Here is an 18208-nt window from a genome sequence, read left to right as displayed (position 1 = left end):
ACTCATTTATAGGCCTAGAGGGTTTTTTAATACATAAAAAACAGGTTCTTTCCATCTCATTCTCCTTTTTGTTTCAAAGTACAGGAGCCCTTAATATCACACTCTACAGTAAATCACACAAGTACTAAAACAGCAGAATCATGGAAAGGTTTGAGTTCGAGGGGACCTTAAAAATTCAAAATTTTAACTGTTACTTAATATTTAACTTAGATCTGCAAAAATGAGGACCTGAGACTGGGCATCCATATTCATGTATTAACCTGTGATAGAGAAGGAAATCTGTTAGAGCAGCTGCAACATGCCTGATGTGTTGTGTATCAATAAACTGGGACAGACTTTTTAGCAGGGCCTGCTGCACTAGGACAAGGGGTAACGATTTTAACCAAAAAAGAGTAGATTCAGACTAGATAGGGAGAAGACTTATTATGAGAGTGGTGAAATATTGGAATGGGTTGCCCAGAAGGGCAGTACTTGCCTGTCCCTTCAAGTGTTCAATGGGTGGGGCTCTGAGCAACCTGTATCATGGAAGCTGTCCCTGCCCATGACAGGAGGGTTGGAATGAGGTGATCTTTAAGCTCCTGTCCAACCCAGGTCATTCTATGACGTGTACATCATCAACAGATGGTTTTCAGACAATAAAAGGATCATCCAATTTTAACTACTTTAAATCAAAAAGATTTTGTTGAAATTCTGTAAATAAAACAAAATCTTAAGTGTTTTATTTTGGAAAAATACCCTACCTAAGGCAGATTGGTTTGATGGGGTAGATTTGGCTACTGATTTTTAGCCAAATGCTAGGCAATACAAATACCACGTGTCCTAAACTCCATTCTTGTCAAATCTTCTTACTAGTTTTGCATGTAAAATTCCTAGCTGCTAACTTTCTTTCAGGGAAAATAAATGCAAAAATCAACACAAATCTTATTTGTGAAAAAAATGAGAAAACATGACAGAACAATAAATGGTCATACAGAAGTTTTTAATGCTTGATTAAATCATCACAGTAATAACAATTTTTACTGTAATGATATGCAGTTCTACCACACTATTATAAATAAAAACATTAAGATCAATATTAAATACAGCTCTAGGCAACATCACAGATTAACAAAGAATGCATTCTTCATGAACCAGTATCTGAATGATTTAAAAAATAAAAAAATGCTGACACTTTCCCCCTCCCATCCACCACTTTTTCTTTTTTAATTAGTAATTTGAGTAAGGCGCTGCAAATTTCACGTTAGAAATTTTTTGTTGCACAGCACAGGCACACATACTTCATTAACAGAACCTCTACTGCATGTTTACCAGAAGACATTTTAAATGTCAACAGGGAAAGCTTATCAGGCTAAGAGTAAACAGAGATGCACAATTTACGTGCAGCTCTCGGGATCCACACAGAAATGAAACACAGGGGGAGTGTGAACTGTATTTTAATTCAGACAGCAGTCTCTAGAATTAGGTGCAAGTTAATACAGTACACACAGCAGTGTTTTACAATAACACCAGACATGGCAGATTTTCAAACTGATTTAAAGTGATTTTTTTATGCGTAGTGAGTTTGTATTCTTCCACTGTAGAAAAGAAAATCAGACAACAGAAATCAGCGTCACAGACAACTTCCAGAGCTGCCTTCTGTAAATGGGCCTAATCCTGCTCTTTGTGAAGCTTCCTCTTCTTCAAGCTTATGTAATGTAACAGAACAAATTTTTAACAACTAGCACTGACTTCCCATGGAAGAGTACAGCTGGTTGTTGCCATGCTCCCATTTTTACATAGCCCAATTCCCTGTTTCATTTCCAAACCTGTTTTTAATACAGGGCCTGATCACTGTGATCCCCCTGGCACATTTCACTTTCTACTGGTTCCAGTTGCTGAGATGATAAAATGTAGATGGCAGTTTTTTCTAAGAAAAAAGTTCAAATTCAGCAATGCATTTATGCACAGCCATTTTTGTGCAGCTCAGCTAAAGTGCCAGAATTTTGGTTCATTGTGTTACTGAAGATAAAATCATACTAACTACTTTGTGAATAAAGGTGTTTGAGGTAACTGTGATGAATGCCTCAGAGATATTTAAGATTATTATGTTACACTTTTAGTGTTTATATTCTTGCCATTTTTGCAGTCTTGTGAGCATAATTGTTAAAGAAATTTTATCCAACCTCATATTACAAAGCATTATTTTTGTCAGCCAGATTTAATTTTTTTTCTTCCTAATTTAGGCTTATAGCATATTGTCATTTTTCCTCTGCTTGCAGTTCTGGTGGTGGTCTGGTTAAATGAATAGGAAACAAAACAAAGTACTGTAAAGAAGTTAGGGGTCTGTCAGTTCACCTCCGAGTGTGTGTGTGTGTTGCTGAATTTTGGAGTCCTGCCAAAGTTTCAAGTACTGGATTCAATTCTGCCCTGCTGCTCAGGTTTGACTACATATAATTTACACCTTTATATACTTGGGAGAAAAGAAGAGTCAAAAGCAATCTAAGAGTTGCTTTCTCCTACTACTTTTGAAACCCTACAGTTGTTTTTTTTTTAAATAAAACCCTACTATTACTGTTCCAGTTATCTGCTAGTAAAGAAAGAAGGAAATCCAAGGTAACGGCAGTGAAAGTTACATTTGAAAATGATCTTGTATGTATGTTGGATCATAAAGAAGCCATTTTCTTGAAACCCTTCATCTAGTTGTAAACATTTGCTAATCCTCCGTTACTTGCAGAGGATTATGAATTATTCTATAAAATCACATTAAAAAGGTAATTAGTTATGTGAGATATTAACTGATTCATATTTAATAGATTTTTTAATCCATACAAATATAAATAAAGAATGGTAAAACTTCAAGAAAAATAATATACATTTAGTGCAAATTATGAGTTACATTTCTTCCTACCATGTCAGCAGTGGAACGTCTTTTGTGGAGAAGAAAAAATAAAATTGACCATTCTCAAATTTTACAGGGGGGGGAAAAGATCTCCAGTGTTGAAGCATGCATTTTTTTACCAGATACACGTATACAGAATTGTTCCAGCTCTTAAACTAGTAGAATAGCAGTATTTTTCCTTATACTGCACAACATTGGTATATATCATAGTGTGTTCAATAATACAAAAATTGCATAAGACCAGGTCACATTATTGATATTTTCTGCAGCAAAACCAGTATCTTTCTTTAAAATACTGGTTTCACCTGGTTTTAGTTTTCTCATATCATGACAGCACATGGGTTGAAAGAAGTCTCACGTGGTTCTTGAAAAGTATTACCTGTTCAATCTGGTTTTGTTGCAGTGGATCTGCACTGCCCCAAGCGTTTAGTGATGTACGAACTTACACATTTAATGGCACAAGAAAAACCTCCCTTCTTGTGATCACACCTCAGTAACTCACAGTACATCTCAATATGAGAAACAACTGCTTCAAAAGGGCACACCAATTTTAAAGAGGCTTTGTTACGGCTCAGGAGAGAGAGAAATAAAGCTCTTCTGGAATGTAGAAAGGTGACGAGTAATAGTTAATACGTTTCATGAGTTAACACAACAGTTTTCAATGGTAAAAAGGGCAAGACCTTTCAGTCTCCACAAGATGGCTCAATTCAGAATGATCCCTCCAGAAACAGGGATTAATAACACATCTCTTCAATGCTGAAGTACCAGGCTGGGCTGGAGAATGGCACCACTTTGCACGGCTCACCCACTGCACTATCATGGCAGACCTGATGTCTCGGGACGCATCCAGTGCAGGACAGCAGCTCTCCCTTCCCACACTCCCATCAGCCTTCCTCGCCACATGCTCCCCCAGACTGACTCCTGATTGCCAGCAGCACTGTTACGTAAAAACCCAGCTCGTCTCTGATTTTAGAAGTTTTCCCCAGACTAAAGTGTTGTGCTATTCAACAAATGAACCTCCTCTTCCGTTTCCTCTCTCTCCTCAGCTATGGGTTTCAGTTGAACATTATGGAGGCGGGGTCTTGGTTTGCCGTCTGGGCCATATGACGGAGGATATCTTTTTTTGTTATAATGCCAAGGAGGCGCCTGAAAAGGATAAATGGAAGACTGATATTAATCCAAGCAGGAAAACAGTGGAAGTAGAACAAATCTGTAGCCAAGTCCTTTTTGTTGACAGGAATAGAGCAAAAGTAAGCAGCCTGATTTTCTTATTTAAACAGAAACATTTTATTTATCAAAATGTTGAGGAACCACCAGTTTGATAAAACACAGCAATGCTGAGACACTGTATCAAATGGTCTCTGACAGCTGTAGTCCATTTTAATGAAATACAAGTCATACAAGTAGAGTGCATTACAATTTTTATTTAACTTTTTGTTTCTACAAAAATCAAATTTTCATTAGCATATGCCAACAAAAAAGTAACAAAGGGGGACAAAGAAAAGAGAGGTATGAAAAAGAAGTGATAGTGATCACATAAGGGAGGCATGTTCCAACCTAGCCATCAGAAGTGATATACTGCTTGATGGCCCCAAATCAAACTCCCCTTCCCTCCTTTTTTTTAAACCAAAAGGATCCCTCCAGTCTGACACACTGGCTCAGATTGAATGTATTCATAGGAGCACACTGTACTGGCCACGAAACTTTGGTATAATAACAGTTAATTAGTTCTTGGAGTTCATGGCTTTAGAAAAAAATAAACTGTGAATAATCAAATTTTCATTTCCCAATTTAGATACTGTGCTCTTATGACAGGGTCTTTTAAAACTGTAACTGCAAAACATCAAATAGAGTGAGACTGTCCAAAAGGATAATATCACAAGAGAAGCAAAGAGCAGAACGAATGAGCTACTGCCCTTGTTGTTCTGGTTAGTACATTTCAATTTGTCGTATTAAAGGACGCATGAAATACTTGTGAAATATTAGCATAAAATGAGAACATAATTAGCATGTTTTGCACATAAGCAGCTAAACATGGTGGGTATGTTTAGCAGACATGGAACTAGCAACCCATGTCCAAATTAAGACAAAGTGTACCACCTATCTAAGGGGTTAGTTCACAACATCATGGTTAAAACCATATCTAGATTCTGAAGACAACAGTCAACATAGCAGCAAGCCACTTGGTGGCTGGCATCACTGCACATTTTAGAGGATTACACTGACTGCTGTAGGTAACAGCGGCAGAATCACAGACTTTACATAAAATCACAGGACCTTGCTAAAAAATAAGAATATTTTCAAAAAATTGTGTTAATAAAGGGGGATTATAGGGAAGATCTAATGATGCAATTATAACATGCTGCTTCTCAAAAGATGTAATACTTTGCTATTTAACAGCTATTTAAAGCTGTCCAAATCAGAAAAAGAAATTGGCACATACAAAAATCTTAATTTGCATTAGGCAGGGAAAAAGTATTACTAGCTGCGTGTCTTCCCACCTGGGGAATTCAAGAGATCAACAAGCTGGATCGATGTGATCTCATCAACACAAGTATCAGAAAGTTTATTGTTTACTTTCCTTTAATGTTGTGACTAACAGTATGTTCACATTTATAGCTTCTTTTCTACAAAAGGACTTTGCATGTTGTTTTATGTTTAATACAAATTTTGAGCATAAGATTTCATTGTTCAGCCGATACCATAAAAGCCCTGAACAGTTCACAAGTTTCATGCTTCCTGACTTCTAATGTGTCTAATTATGAGATCTGATATATCTAATCACCAAGGGTTCGACGTGCTGCTTTAGTTGCTCGAGATGCTCTAATATGTTCTTCTTTGTGATGATCCCCAAGACAATCCTGCAACAGATTATGTTATGCTAATAACTGTGTGAAATCAAATGAAAAAAAAAGTTCTAATCATAATGAAAAAGGATTAGAGCAAACTAAAAATAAAATTTAAAAAAAAAAGAATGGTGGCAGGAAAGCTAATGAGATAATTAAATGAGAATTTATTTGAAAGTCAGTACCCTTTCCCAGATTTTGCTTTTTTCCTTTTTCTCCCAAAATGCTGAACACAATGGCTCTTCAACCACGCCAGAGCAGTATGTTTCTTGTATCAGGTACACATCAGGGTAGCAAACTTTATCCCTTCACCCTAAATTCACATATTTTTGGGTTTTTTAGGTACTGAAACTAAAATCTACTTTGTATTTCCTTCATTTAATAGTTATTTCTCCTCAAACATACAGATAATTATTGACATTTTAACAAGCCACAGTAGATGAACAAAGTAATAACTGTGTAAAGTCATAGCAACTGAGATTCAAAGCTGCCCTACAAAGCTGGGCTATCTGTCCTTAGAAACAGACAAATTAAGACAAATTTCTTGTTCATGACAGGACAAATCAAGAGCAACTCCCTGGAATGGATATTCTGGTACAAATTTGGAGGAGTAAGGCTCAGTCTTCTCTCTGTCATCTGCACCAATTTCTGTACAGTCCAGTCTGGACTGGAACCAGTATATTGATGCAAGGTATATTCAGTTTGCAGGAAATCTGCCAGCCAAAACATAAAGTAGTCCTTGATGTCCACAATGCTATATGCCATGGCTAAACACCATCAGTACTAGTATTTATGATCTGGTCTTCTTGTAATGGACAGTATGCTTGTGGGATGTCACAAATTTGTAAACTGAAGTAGGATAAAATAAATATTAAAGCCATTCCTGCTAGTTTATCATAAAATGGTTTAAAATTTATAGTAGAGCTTGACATAGCTTTGCACAATCAGGCTTTCTCTAGAGAAGATTTTAGCATCAACGTTAATGCTTGAGCACTCAACCACAACAGAAACTATGAAAAAAAATCATAGTAAATATTTTTCAGTCAAGTTCTAACGATTCTAAATTTTCCTCCCCAAAACAAGAATAACTGCATGCCCACACTAACTTCTAAGTGTCAGTGTCAGATCATTATGTCCTTTCCCTACCAGAGAAAGGCTTCTGGAAACACTACTTGCCATTCCATACAGAGATGCATTGAAGGAAAAAAATAAAACCACCAAAAAAACAGGAGAACATTTAAATAAATTTGTTTTAAAATACATCTGAAAAAACCCAACTTGGAAACCAATGAAATATCTAAATATTCGCCACATATAGCAGCAGACCTTTTGCCCACAGAAAAACTAAGAAAGTCCCAGGTATTTCAGATTTCTTGTCCCAAGGACATTGATCAATCCTAAACATGTGAATGAGCAGACAACATTTCAGTCCCCAGGTGCTTTAGAAGACATGCTAAAGGGAAGACAAGATACTGTGGTAGGAACTTCGATGTTGCATGTCAAGTGTTTAATGCAAAAGATAGAGAAAAGCAGAATGTTAAAGGAACAGCTGCACAGAAAAAGATCATGTAAAAAAAAAACAAGGAGCAGTTAAGGTAAGAGGCAATTACAATGAACATTTAGTTTCCATGCCGGGGGCTGATTTACTTAGTAGGTAATCACAGGACAACTCCCAACAGTCTCATTTACAAACATTCTAAATCTTAAAACTACTTTCCTGAAATATTTTGAACTGTAGAAACAAAAGTTGCAGGTTGAAGTTCCAGAACTAGCAGCAGTTTAGTTGTTAGTATTCCAAAAAACAAAAGCTTGGTGGTAATCGCCATCACTAGACTCCAGAAGAAGAGATGACTAGTTCATTTTCTCCTTTACTCTGTTTGAACCCAGTACTTGTAGATGTTCAGTAACTGCTGATACATTGCACGTTGCCAGAACATAGATAATAACCAGGAAATACAGACCTTAGACTCTGCAGTGCACAAGACTAAATTTCTGCAAGACAAGTTGTGTCTCCTCTGCAAGCAATTTGCACAGACCAAGCTTGCTGAATGGCAGTAAATTTTTAACAGAACATCATAAAATGACTGAAATCATCTGCCTGCTTACTTGGAATACAGGGAAGGCATAAAAATTTCAGAGAGGTGCCACAGCACAGCCCATTCTTAATGAACAGCTGGGGTCCTCAGCTTCAATACCAAACTTACGGCTTCAAATACCATGATCCTGGAGTATATCCTGGTTCCAATACTCTGATCCTGGAAGTGAAAATTACTGTATCTAAAAAGATACACAGCATTGCTGCCACTTTACTCACCCATTGTGTGTTACAAGGCACTGCCTCAGACCCAGCTTCCGGAAAATATCCACCACTATTTCCATTGGGGTGTGGTCTGTCACGGTGAAAGGGCTCATATCAAGTATGCTTCTGAGCTTCAAAGGTCGAGGGCTTTCTGCTGGAAGCGATGGGGTATGCTGGGCAAAACATACCCTGGAACTGCCAACAATCCCCTCTTGCTTCTTTCTAGCACTTTCTTTAAGAAAGACAGGGAAGGGGAAAAAAACAGCACAGGAAGAAGAATTTACATTCTTGGAGTAAGATGTTAATGCAGACATACAGCTCAATCAACAATACCAGACTCTCGCATATATTTCTACAGCCACTGCTTCATCCCCAGGAAGTGGTTTTGCAAAAATCACAAAAGCCATTTGCCACTCAGCTTTAGTCATTATTCAACTAATTTTCTCACTCAAATAAGTAACTTTTATTTACTAAAAGAGGTGGAAAGGCTAAAAACCAAACTACTCGTCTCCTGAAGAAACTGCCAGGGAAAAGCCAGTCTCAACTGACAGCCCCCTGAACCTTTTCCTAATATGCAACCTAAACCTCCCTCAGTACAACTTCAGGCCATTCCCTCATTTCTTGTCAGTGGGCATCATAGAGAAGAGATCAGTGCCTGCCCCTCCTCTTGCCCTCATGAGGAAGTTGTAACTGCAATGAGGTCTCCCCTTGGTCTTCTCCAGGCTGAACAGACCAAGTGACCTCAGCCGCTTCTCATACAGCTTCCCCTCAAGACCCTCCACTGTCCTTGTGTCTCTCCTTTGGATGATCTCTAATGGCTTTATAATCCTCTGATAAAATGACACTGAAAACTGCACACAGGACTTGAGGTGAGGCTGCCCCAGTGCAGAGCAGAGCAGGATAATCCCCTCCCTTGCCTGGCTGGGGATGCTGTGCCTGATGCTCCCAGGACACACTTGGCCCTCCTGGCTGCCAGGGCACAATGACTCTGAAGACAGACACAACCCAAGACTAAGCAACTTTCACTGTGTAATCTCAGCAGCTGAAATGAGTCTCACCTGTGAAAGCATTTTCTAAGAATGTTCTGCGATTCCCCATTTACTCAAGGAAATGCAAATTTAAACCAGTATGGTGTAGGTAAGAATTTCCAAGTTTTGTACATTCATATACATCCTACGTAACATAGTACCTTGGCATACACAGCAGTATAACCACAGGAAAAAATCTGACTGAAGTAAACAGTATTATGTTCACAAAACATGTTTTAAAAAAGTTTCTGGACGCTTGTGTCCTTTTCTCGAATGTCTTTGTTTAAGAGATATGTATCAAAAAAAGTAGATTAAGATGCAACTTCCATCTTATTTCACGCACTAAATGTTACAGTTTTGTAACATTTTCATACATAACAGCGTGTTTCCCCCTTTGGCTATGACAGTAGCTTCAAAATCCACAGAATTTTTCTTGCCAGTGCACAAAGCATTGTCACAAATATCACACAAGCACTAATATTCATCAGAAAGAGATGTCCCAAACAGGGCTTGTGTGCTCATGTGCCCAGGGACAAATTTCTCATTACATAAACAGATTGAAAAACATAAACCTAAAACTGTAATAATCTTTCCATAATACAACCTTGTTATAACAAAAGTAAGTAACACACTGTTAGAAAGAAATAGGATATACATTTAACAATTACTTGGACAGTAATTCTCACAGAATACTGATGGTCAAAAATGAGAATTACTCAATTTTGAAGAAGAATGTTACTAGAGCATTACTCAAGGAAACGGGATGCCATCAAAAGCCTCAAAAAACTAAAAAATACCAGATTAGATAATGTTTTGACCTATTTGAGTATGACAACTTTTGCTTTTACAAGAGACAAAGAGATGAGGATTTTCTTCATTTCACAGCCTCCTACTGAAGATATGTTATCATATTGTTAAATCAACCTGAAGTCTAGAAACGTACAGAGTAAATTCTATTTTAAATATAAAATAATATAAAACAATTTAAATTGGTGTACATAATAATGCAACACTGAAAGTTAATTACCTATTGCAATAGTTAAATCTCTTCTTAGAGCAAAACCCACAAGTCTCTGTGACTCCTTTGACATAATAACAGGAAAACCATTATAGCTGGTTTCGTTGATCAAGTTCTCTATGTCTTCGACAGTCATATTGTCCTGCGTCAGAACTGCTAAAGGTGGGTCGCTCCTCCGAGGCCTCATCACATCAGCAGCCAGAGTTGTGTGAGTGAATTCTTCCTTTGCATCCAAGAAAGGATACCCATTCAGTCGGATGTGTGCTTCATAGATGCCTTCCCTACCAAAGGCATCTCCTACCCACTTACTGGTCATGACTGCAGCCATTAGGGGCACAATATATTCCAGCCCTCCTGTTAGCTCAAAGACAATAACTACCAGGGACACAGTCATCCTTGTCACACCACCTGCAAGGAAAATGATAGCCAGGAACATATGAGTATCAAATAATAATGATTTTAGAATTTTCTGCCTTCCTGTTGAGACCTACAAACAGAACTTGGACATGAAAGGTCATCTGACAAACATCCTTCTGCGTAATACCAACAGATGCAGACAGAGAAAATGAACACAAAACTTCTAGAAGTGAAAAAGAGGGTTTTAGGGAAAATTCATAGAAAGGGAGGTAATAAAGGGAATTGGAAAATATGTATTTAATGTAAACTAAGAATAAAACTGTGTATATCTCCATACCACATCAGGGTTAAAAGTACTGTGAAGTGCAAGGACATCCAGTAATGTAAGAATATGAAAAAAGAATGGAACTAACACAAAAATGTCATAGGTAGCAAATCAACAGCTATGTTGTCCAAAGGATTAGGAATTTAATTCTGTTGTTTAATCATAAAAGCTGAACAGAATTATGAGCTGATGAAAAGAAATCTCTTTCTTGGACAACAGAAGACAGGGATTATATTTCTCTTTTGTTACTATTTAAAATATTTTTTTCTGCTAATGTTTCTGATGCCATATCTTCAATAAAAGAATATGAACTGTCTTTCAATTCAATCAAGAGTGATTCAATTTGCACTATTAAAAACCAGAACAACCTCTCCAAAACCTAAATTTGTATCACTAGTTTGATTGCCCAAACATACTTTTCCTTGAAGAAAAGTTCTACTTCTTGCAGAATCTGTCCTAACAGCTTTTAAGTTTAATTTCTAAGGCCACAAAGTTATAAATGAGGACAAGTTTAGGTCAACAATTTAAACCTCCTTCCATTAAGCTGATTTTCAACAATTAGACTTGTTAAAAACACTTGTTGTGTTACCTTACACACTTCTGAAACTTTTGTTTGGATAATGAATTTCAAGAACAATTTTTTGCAATTCATGTAGATATGGTAGCTGATCACACCACTTCCTTCTAATAATTTTAACTGTACTTAACACTGTAAATGCTCTACTTCATAAATTTTAAGGAACTGATTTTTCTGACCAATGTTGTGATGACATCTCTTGATACCAAAAAGAAGGCAAACACTATTAAAATTTTCCTATTTCTCATCAATTTAGATTTCACATTATTTCTCATATCACAAGGATTTGAGGGTCTTGTGTAGAGATGTGATTGTATTATTCTGGAGGGAATACGCTATAAACAGGTGTTCCAAAACTGCACAAGTTTATATCTCCTTTCATTTTTTAATAATTGTTTTTTTATATGAAGAAACCAGATACTTATTTGTTATATTTTATTTACCTAAGCATGCAGCAGCACCAACCATGGCATAAAGACCAGGTGTAATACAGTCAGCTCCAACTTCACACCACTCCTTGAAAATGAACCAGTCATGATGGTAGTAAGCCAGCTGCTCCACTGCAATTCCTACAATCCTTCCTGCTATTGCTCCAATTGCCATACTAGGTATGAACAACCCAGATGGAACCTGCAACAAAAACAGAACTGTTGCCATGCTGCTGGGAACATACCTGACACATCACTTAAAAGGTGATTTTTTGTATTTTTTTGCTGAAGGAGATGCAAATGCTCAAACTGTCCGGTTAAAACCATGTAAAGTGACACTGAAAGGTTAGTAGACAGAATTCTATTGATATCTCTGATTGATCTGATTAGCAGAAACCATTTTATGAACATGTTTGTTTATATCTCACCAATACAGGACCAAGAACTAGACTCAGTGCCAATAGCACAATTCTCCACCATGTGCTCCAGTGTGAGCTGTGCTAATCATACTGGAAAGAGTTCCTGATCATTTCCTGTCTCCCTTATTCCCTCATGTTCCTCAGAGTTAACATTCATTTACTAAACAGCACTGCCTTCCTGAACTGCTTCCTGACACTGCTATAAATTAACTAAACAGGTGAGTTTTAAAAGAGGCTTTGTACTATTATTGCTGTTTCCTGTAGAAATGAGTGTATATAGAATACACTCTTTCACCAAGAGAGAAAAAGGCAACCTAATCCCCATCACGAAAAGTAGAGTGACACAAAAGGTTAAAGAAGAAAGCTCTTACTGTCAGTTTAGTTACTTAAAATGTTTTTCTGCTACTAACTAAAGCCTTGTCACACAACCATGGCTTAGTAAAATATTCCTGTAAACTTGCTTTTATCAGCAGTTTCATATAAAGAAACTGTTGTGCATCTTTTCTTCTTATGAAGCCAATCTTTCCAAAAAACATACTGGTACCTAAATGTCTCATTAAACTGTAAATGCCTGCTGTTTCTCCTCACAGCAGTTGTTAACATCAAAATATTTCATACTGTGACTGAGGTACAGATGTGACTATAAAAAGGAGTAGAATTTGTACTTTGTCTAAATGCACCTCATCCCATCTTGTTGAAATAATTAAATATTGCATTCCTGCTGTCACAGGACACATCTCATTTTTTCTTGTACTATACAGCTGTGAAATTTAGGTATTGTGGAATTCCGAACCACAGATTTTTGCTGTGGTATTCAATAGCTGGTGCAGAAATGTATTTCAGAATTGTTGTTGTCAGTATTATTATATTTTGCCTGTATTTATGGTTGCAAAGAAGATTTCTAACAACAAACCAAGGAAAAGCAAACATACCTTACAATTATTATTCCTTTATATTTTGTCTATATTTGTGGTTGCAAAGATAATTTCTAACCAACAAACCAAGGAAAAACAAACTTTGTGTTAAACAGACAGCAGCATGGGTTTTGATAAAACGTTTAATAATCCTTAATTCCTATTCTGAATTACCTAATATTTCAGTGTTTGTAGAGGTAATATTCAATGCTATCCTTTTAGTCTAGTATTCAAATTGTGCATTTATACCATTACTGCTATTTCCCACAATTAATTATGCATCTAAGCCCTTCCTAACTGCTAAAATAATTTTTTTTTTCCTGAGTGAAATTCTTTCTCAGTGAACAGTACAACAGTACCCTGAAAAAATCCCATATTTCCAATACAAAAGTAACTAAATAAACTTTTGAAACTGCCTCAGATCCTCCTGTGCTAGCAGTATGCAACAGAAATTCAGTCTCCATGTGGAAATTGCATCCAAATTATTTCTGGTCCTTTGGTAATATAACTTTTACGCATTAGTTCCTTCTCTTCTTTCCATCATATGCACATAATGGTTACAAGTCTAATTGTAATTATGATTTTACAGGTCCATTTGTTTGCTTAAGCCTGTGAATCACAAAGGGAAGAGGAATTTTTCCAGAGAAGCAGCAAGGGAAAACAGCTACGTTTTTCCTCTTCTCCCCTTTCTTCTCTGGGGCTTGCTTTTGAGCAAGCTCAAATTTCACTCCAGAGGGAAAGATTTGTTCTGTGTCACGTGTGTTATCTTTGGAAGAAGCAAGGATAAGGATATAGGCACAACTTTCCACTTCTTTGGTAGTGCAGCTGTGTACCAGTCATGTTCTGAGGCAAAACTGTAACTCCTTCCCACCTGTGATCAGCATTTAGACATAGTAATGAGTCTACTGATAATAAGCAGTACAGTACATGTACAAAAGCATGAAAGAACAAAAAAACCAAACAAACCAAAACAAACCACAAAATGCCAAACCCCTGCCATATCAGCCTCCTGATAATGCATGTCCACAGCAATACTAGCAGCAGGAATCACTTTGCCCCACTGGCAGCAGCTGGGTAGCTTTGCTCACCTCACAGGAAAGCAGTTCCTGTGGGGAAGACGTGTGTTTGCAGATGGCTACAGCTCCAGGAACAGACCCGGAGAGCCCAGAGGATCCTTATAATGATTTAAATGACAGTGTAATATTATTTCTTCTCTTTTTTTGTTCTTCTATTTTGAATTTGCTTCTTTTATAGAGATAAAGCCTAAAGCAAATAAATATCATTAAAGTGACATCCTCTTCTCCAGATTCTGGCTGACATTCTAACTAACCACATGCTTTAAAGCTTCCAAGAAATTAATGTAGCACAATTCCATCAATGACAGCAATGTGACTCCTTGCCTATTGGCAAAGTAATAAATATGTTCTCACAAGTTCACAAAAATATTTCCACATGCTGAAGTTCTGATAAAATGAACCAAACTCAAATGAAGTATAAGCTCTCCCATTCTGTAAAGCAGTGAATTCTATCTAATATGTAGTGTGACCTTGTGGTGACAACCCCATACAAAAGAGGCAGATGCACATCAACATGTGAATGGTAAAGTAATGTCCCAGTTATAAATAAAACCCAGTAAGTGAATATAAAACTAAACAGATTGAAGCGGTCACATCACACAACACTGCCTGAATTATGGACCTAAGTAAGACTAGCTTTTGAAATACATACTCTAAGATTCCTCTCACCCACCAACCAACACATAGAACATAACTTCAAATAACAACCTGCAACATATTCTAAAACATTGAAACATGAGAAACAAATATGATGTTGTTGTTCTATCAGTTACAGACTAGGCGAGGTTGAAGATGACTCAGATCGTCTGTCCCTGCTCAAGCAGCATCACCCTCAGCAAGCTGCTCAGGCTTGCAACCAGTCAAGATATGAGCACTCTCAAGGATGTTCTCTGCACAGCATATTCCAATAATCAAACACCCTTATAGAAAGGAAGTGGTTTTTTATACATGCTGTTACATGGAACAGCAACTCACACTGAAAAGTTAAGGCAAACTGAAACACAAATCTTGCTTGAACATTCTACAGGAAGTTTTCATTAAGACACATTTAATTATGATGTACTTGCAAAAAAAAAAATTAAGGGAGCCTGACAAGACAGAAAATGATGAAGGTGTGACAGTTATACATCATCACTCAGAAAAATGTCAGACTGGGGAGAAGCTGAAGCCACCTCCAAAACAGGTCTATGAAACAACTGGGAAAAACAGAAATTATGCTGCTTGTAATGGAGATGAAATTTCCATCACAGTCACATGAATGAAGCTCACCTTCCCACCACAGGATGCAATACTAGAAAATACAGCAGAAGAAATCATTGTCTCCTTTTAATATCTGTACAATTAGATTTACATGAACAGTGAGGAGAGTGGCTATAAGAATTACCACCAATGAGTAGCGTAAAGGGTACAGTCTGTTCTTCTTCCAAGTAACAGGAAGACTAGGGAATCTGAGTGATTATGCTCAAACTTTGCTCTTGGAAATTTTAGAATCATCCCTTACTGCTGAATCAGGCCCATACAAAGAGACCTCCATCCACACAGTTACTGCTCCCTACTGCATTTAGCACATTTCTATTCAGCTGAACAAAGGGCTATTCTGAATTTAATTAAAGTTATTACTGTTTGCTATAGGACTTGCTTATTAACCAAAGTAAAAAGACTTTTTTTAAAAAAGAAATAACATGAAAAAAAAATAAACAAAGCTTATAGCTTTGAGAGATGGGAAATGAGAAAGGCAATAATTAAATGATCACAGCAGAGAGCTACTGCATTCACACTTACCTTGATACCAAAAGTGAAGACTGTCATGATTATTTTAAATATGAGTGCTAAACACAACTGCCATATAGCTGAATAGACTCCAGTGCCTGCTGGGCGGTCAGGAATATCGTCTACAATTTTGCTTGCGTTCATATCATTTCTGTAGTCACAGAGCGAGGAGGATTCTAATGGCCCACAGTCTGTGAAGAGCTCCTTAATAAGCTCACTGGTGTTTAGCCTTGTATATGGATTAGGAAATGCAATCACAGCTGTTATTGCTGCAACAATAATAACCTCCAGGACAGGATACTTCCCAAATTTTGTAGATTTGCGTCGACGACACCATGCGATATTTGCTCGGATGAAAAATGCTCCCCAGAGCCCACCAAATACTCCCAGAAGAATAAAAGGAAGCAGTTCAAAAAGGTACCAAGGAGTGTGATATTCCACATAAAAAAGAACTAGGCGGCTATTACCAAAAGGATTGATGGACCTTAGAACAAATGCAGCTACTAAAGCAGCAAAAAATGATCTCCATAAAGTTTTCAGTGGGAAATAGTAACTGACCTGCAAAAGACAATACATGAGAATTATCAGTGATTCAATTAAAAACCTGGAAAGACAGGTTTATGCATGTGTTAGAATACTGCTGGCTCACACTGTATAAGCTAAAAAAGCTGCTCTGCTTTGGGTCTCTTACTAACCTTCATGAGAACCAGTGTGTGCTAGCTGTACTCTCAGATTTCCTGCTTATATTTTCATCTCCTTTCAACCTATACTGAAAGGTTTATCACAGATCTGTTATTTTTAAAAAGTATGATTAAAACTAATAGAATTAAAAAAATTCAAAAGGTCTTAAAACAGAACATGCAATTTCATTCTTAAGCCCCACATAACCTGATTTGAATTTTAAGACAATTTTCTTCTGCATTTTCTGGCAACTGAGGAATTCCTCAAAACACTCTAAGACTATAATAAAATTACACATGAAAGAATATCTTCCCTAATTTTCAATTCAGAGATTTTTAGGATTTTAGTTGGCTTTAAAAATGCCAATGACAGAAATAGCATTCTTACATATTTTGAAAATTACAATTAAAACTGATTTAGCATAAAACATTTTTTGGAGAAGAGAATTTGCTTGCTTTGGAGGTAAGTTTTATAGTATATTTGTCCTTGTAATAATTATTGTATTTTTGTTAATTATCATATAATTGTGTTTAGTGTCTGAAGCTTTAAGTAATGTTTAAAAACTTGCTTTACAAAACTGTCCAGTAAGTCTCCAAAGCCTTTTTCAAAAATTAAGAGCCCTATTTCCTTTTTTTTTTCAGAACAAACTCCTAGACTGAAAAGCTCCAGTGTCTCTATCTATATGTAAACTGTAATTATTAACAGACTCAGCCCTTTTCCAGAATAAAATAATTGAGAACAAAGTAAAGCTGACCTTCACTAAAAAAAAAAAAAAGAAAAAAAAAATCCTTAGGAGTTTGCTGGTAACAGGACTTTTGGTTTTGTAATATGGGTTAAAAAATAATTTCCTTCTCAGGTGAGACTCCATAGCTTAAAGGAGTCTGAAATTATTTAAACTATGAGGGATTTTTTTAAATACTTTTTCTTCAGTGCCATCTCTTGACATACCTCCTCCAGACTGAAAAGGACTCCACCAATTGGGGCACCAAAGGCTACAGAAACTCCTGCTGCTGAGGCAGCTGACAACACCTGGAAAACAATAAAAGTCAGGGAGTTTGTCACAGTCTGTGTTGTAAACATGAACAACAAAATCTCACTATGGCTATAAGCTAAGTTTGCTGATGATAGAGCAGAGCAGTTGCATGGCAGAGCAGATCTTCACTCCGCAGCCCTCGCAAGCTCCTGGCAAGCTCCTAGCAAGAGCCATGGCCTGAGAAAAGGATCCCAAGCAGGAGCAGGTTTCTTGCAAGCACTGCAGCCTGTGGGTGATCCAGGCTGGGGCAGTCTGAACAGCTGTACCCTGTGGAAGGGACCCATGCTGAAGATCTTGGTGAAAGACTGTCTCCCATGGGTGGGGGTCCACATTGGAGCAGAGACAGAGTATCAACAGAAAGGAGCAGCAGAGACACAGTATCCCCTTGTGCCACTTTGGGATAGAGGAGTCAGGAGTAAAGCTGACTCTCTCAAGAAGGGACAGTGGGGACAAGATACATTTAGTTTTGTTTTCATTTCTCACTACTCTACTATTGTCAAGTAACTCTCCTCAAGTCTGGTTTGTTTGGCTTGTAATAGTAACTGGTGAGGAATATCCC

The 18208-nt window shown here is 37.2% G+C and overlaps 1 protein-coding gene across 6 annotated transcripts in view; it reads right to left on the bottom strand.

Moving 5' to 3' along the window:
* Positions 1 to 960: 960 nt before the first annotated feature.
* The window catches only part of CLCN3 (chloride voltage-gated channel 3), a 59652-nt gene continuing 42404 nt past the window's right edge, over positions 961 to 18208 (bottom strand). For 4 of the 6 annotated variants that reach the window (XM_064417684.1, XM_064417682.1, XM_064417683.1 and 1 more), the window contains 7 exons: positions 17565 to 17645; positions 15948 to 16493; positions 11772 to 11958; positions 10079 to 10477; positions 8039 to 8255; positions 5664 to 5739; positions 961 to 4024 (listed from right to left, as the gene is read on the bottom strand). In XM_064417684.1, coding sequence (XP_064273754.1) covers positions 3866 to 4024; positions 5664 to 5739; positions 8039 to 8255; positions 10079 to 10477; positions 11772 to 11958; positions 15948 to 16493; positions 17565 to 17645 — 1665 coding nt within the window. In that variant the 3' untranslated portion in view covers positions 961 to 3865. The remainder of the gene's footprint in view (positions 4025 to 5663; positions 5740 to 8038; positions 8256 to 10078; positions 10478 to 11771; positions 11959 to 15947; positions 16494 to 17564; positions 17646 to 18208) is intronic. The other 2 variants (XM_064417686.1, XM_064417687.1) reach the window with 1 other exon arrangement.

This window comes from Passer domesticus, chromosome 4 (genome assembly GCF_036417665.1).
Source record: "Passer domesticus isolate bPasDom1 chromosome 4, bPasDom1.hap1, whole genome shotgun sequence".
Lineage (NCBI taxonomy): Eukaryota > Metazoa > Chordata > Aves > Passeriformes > Passeridae > Passer > Passer domesticus.
This window is presented reverse-complemented; position numbering and strand designations above follow the sequence as displayed.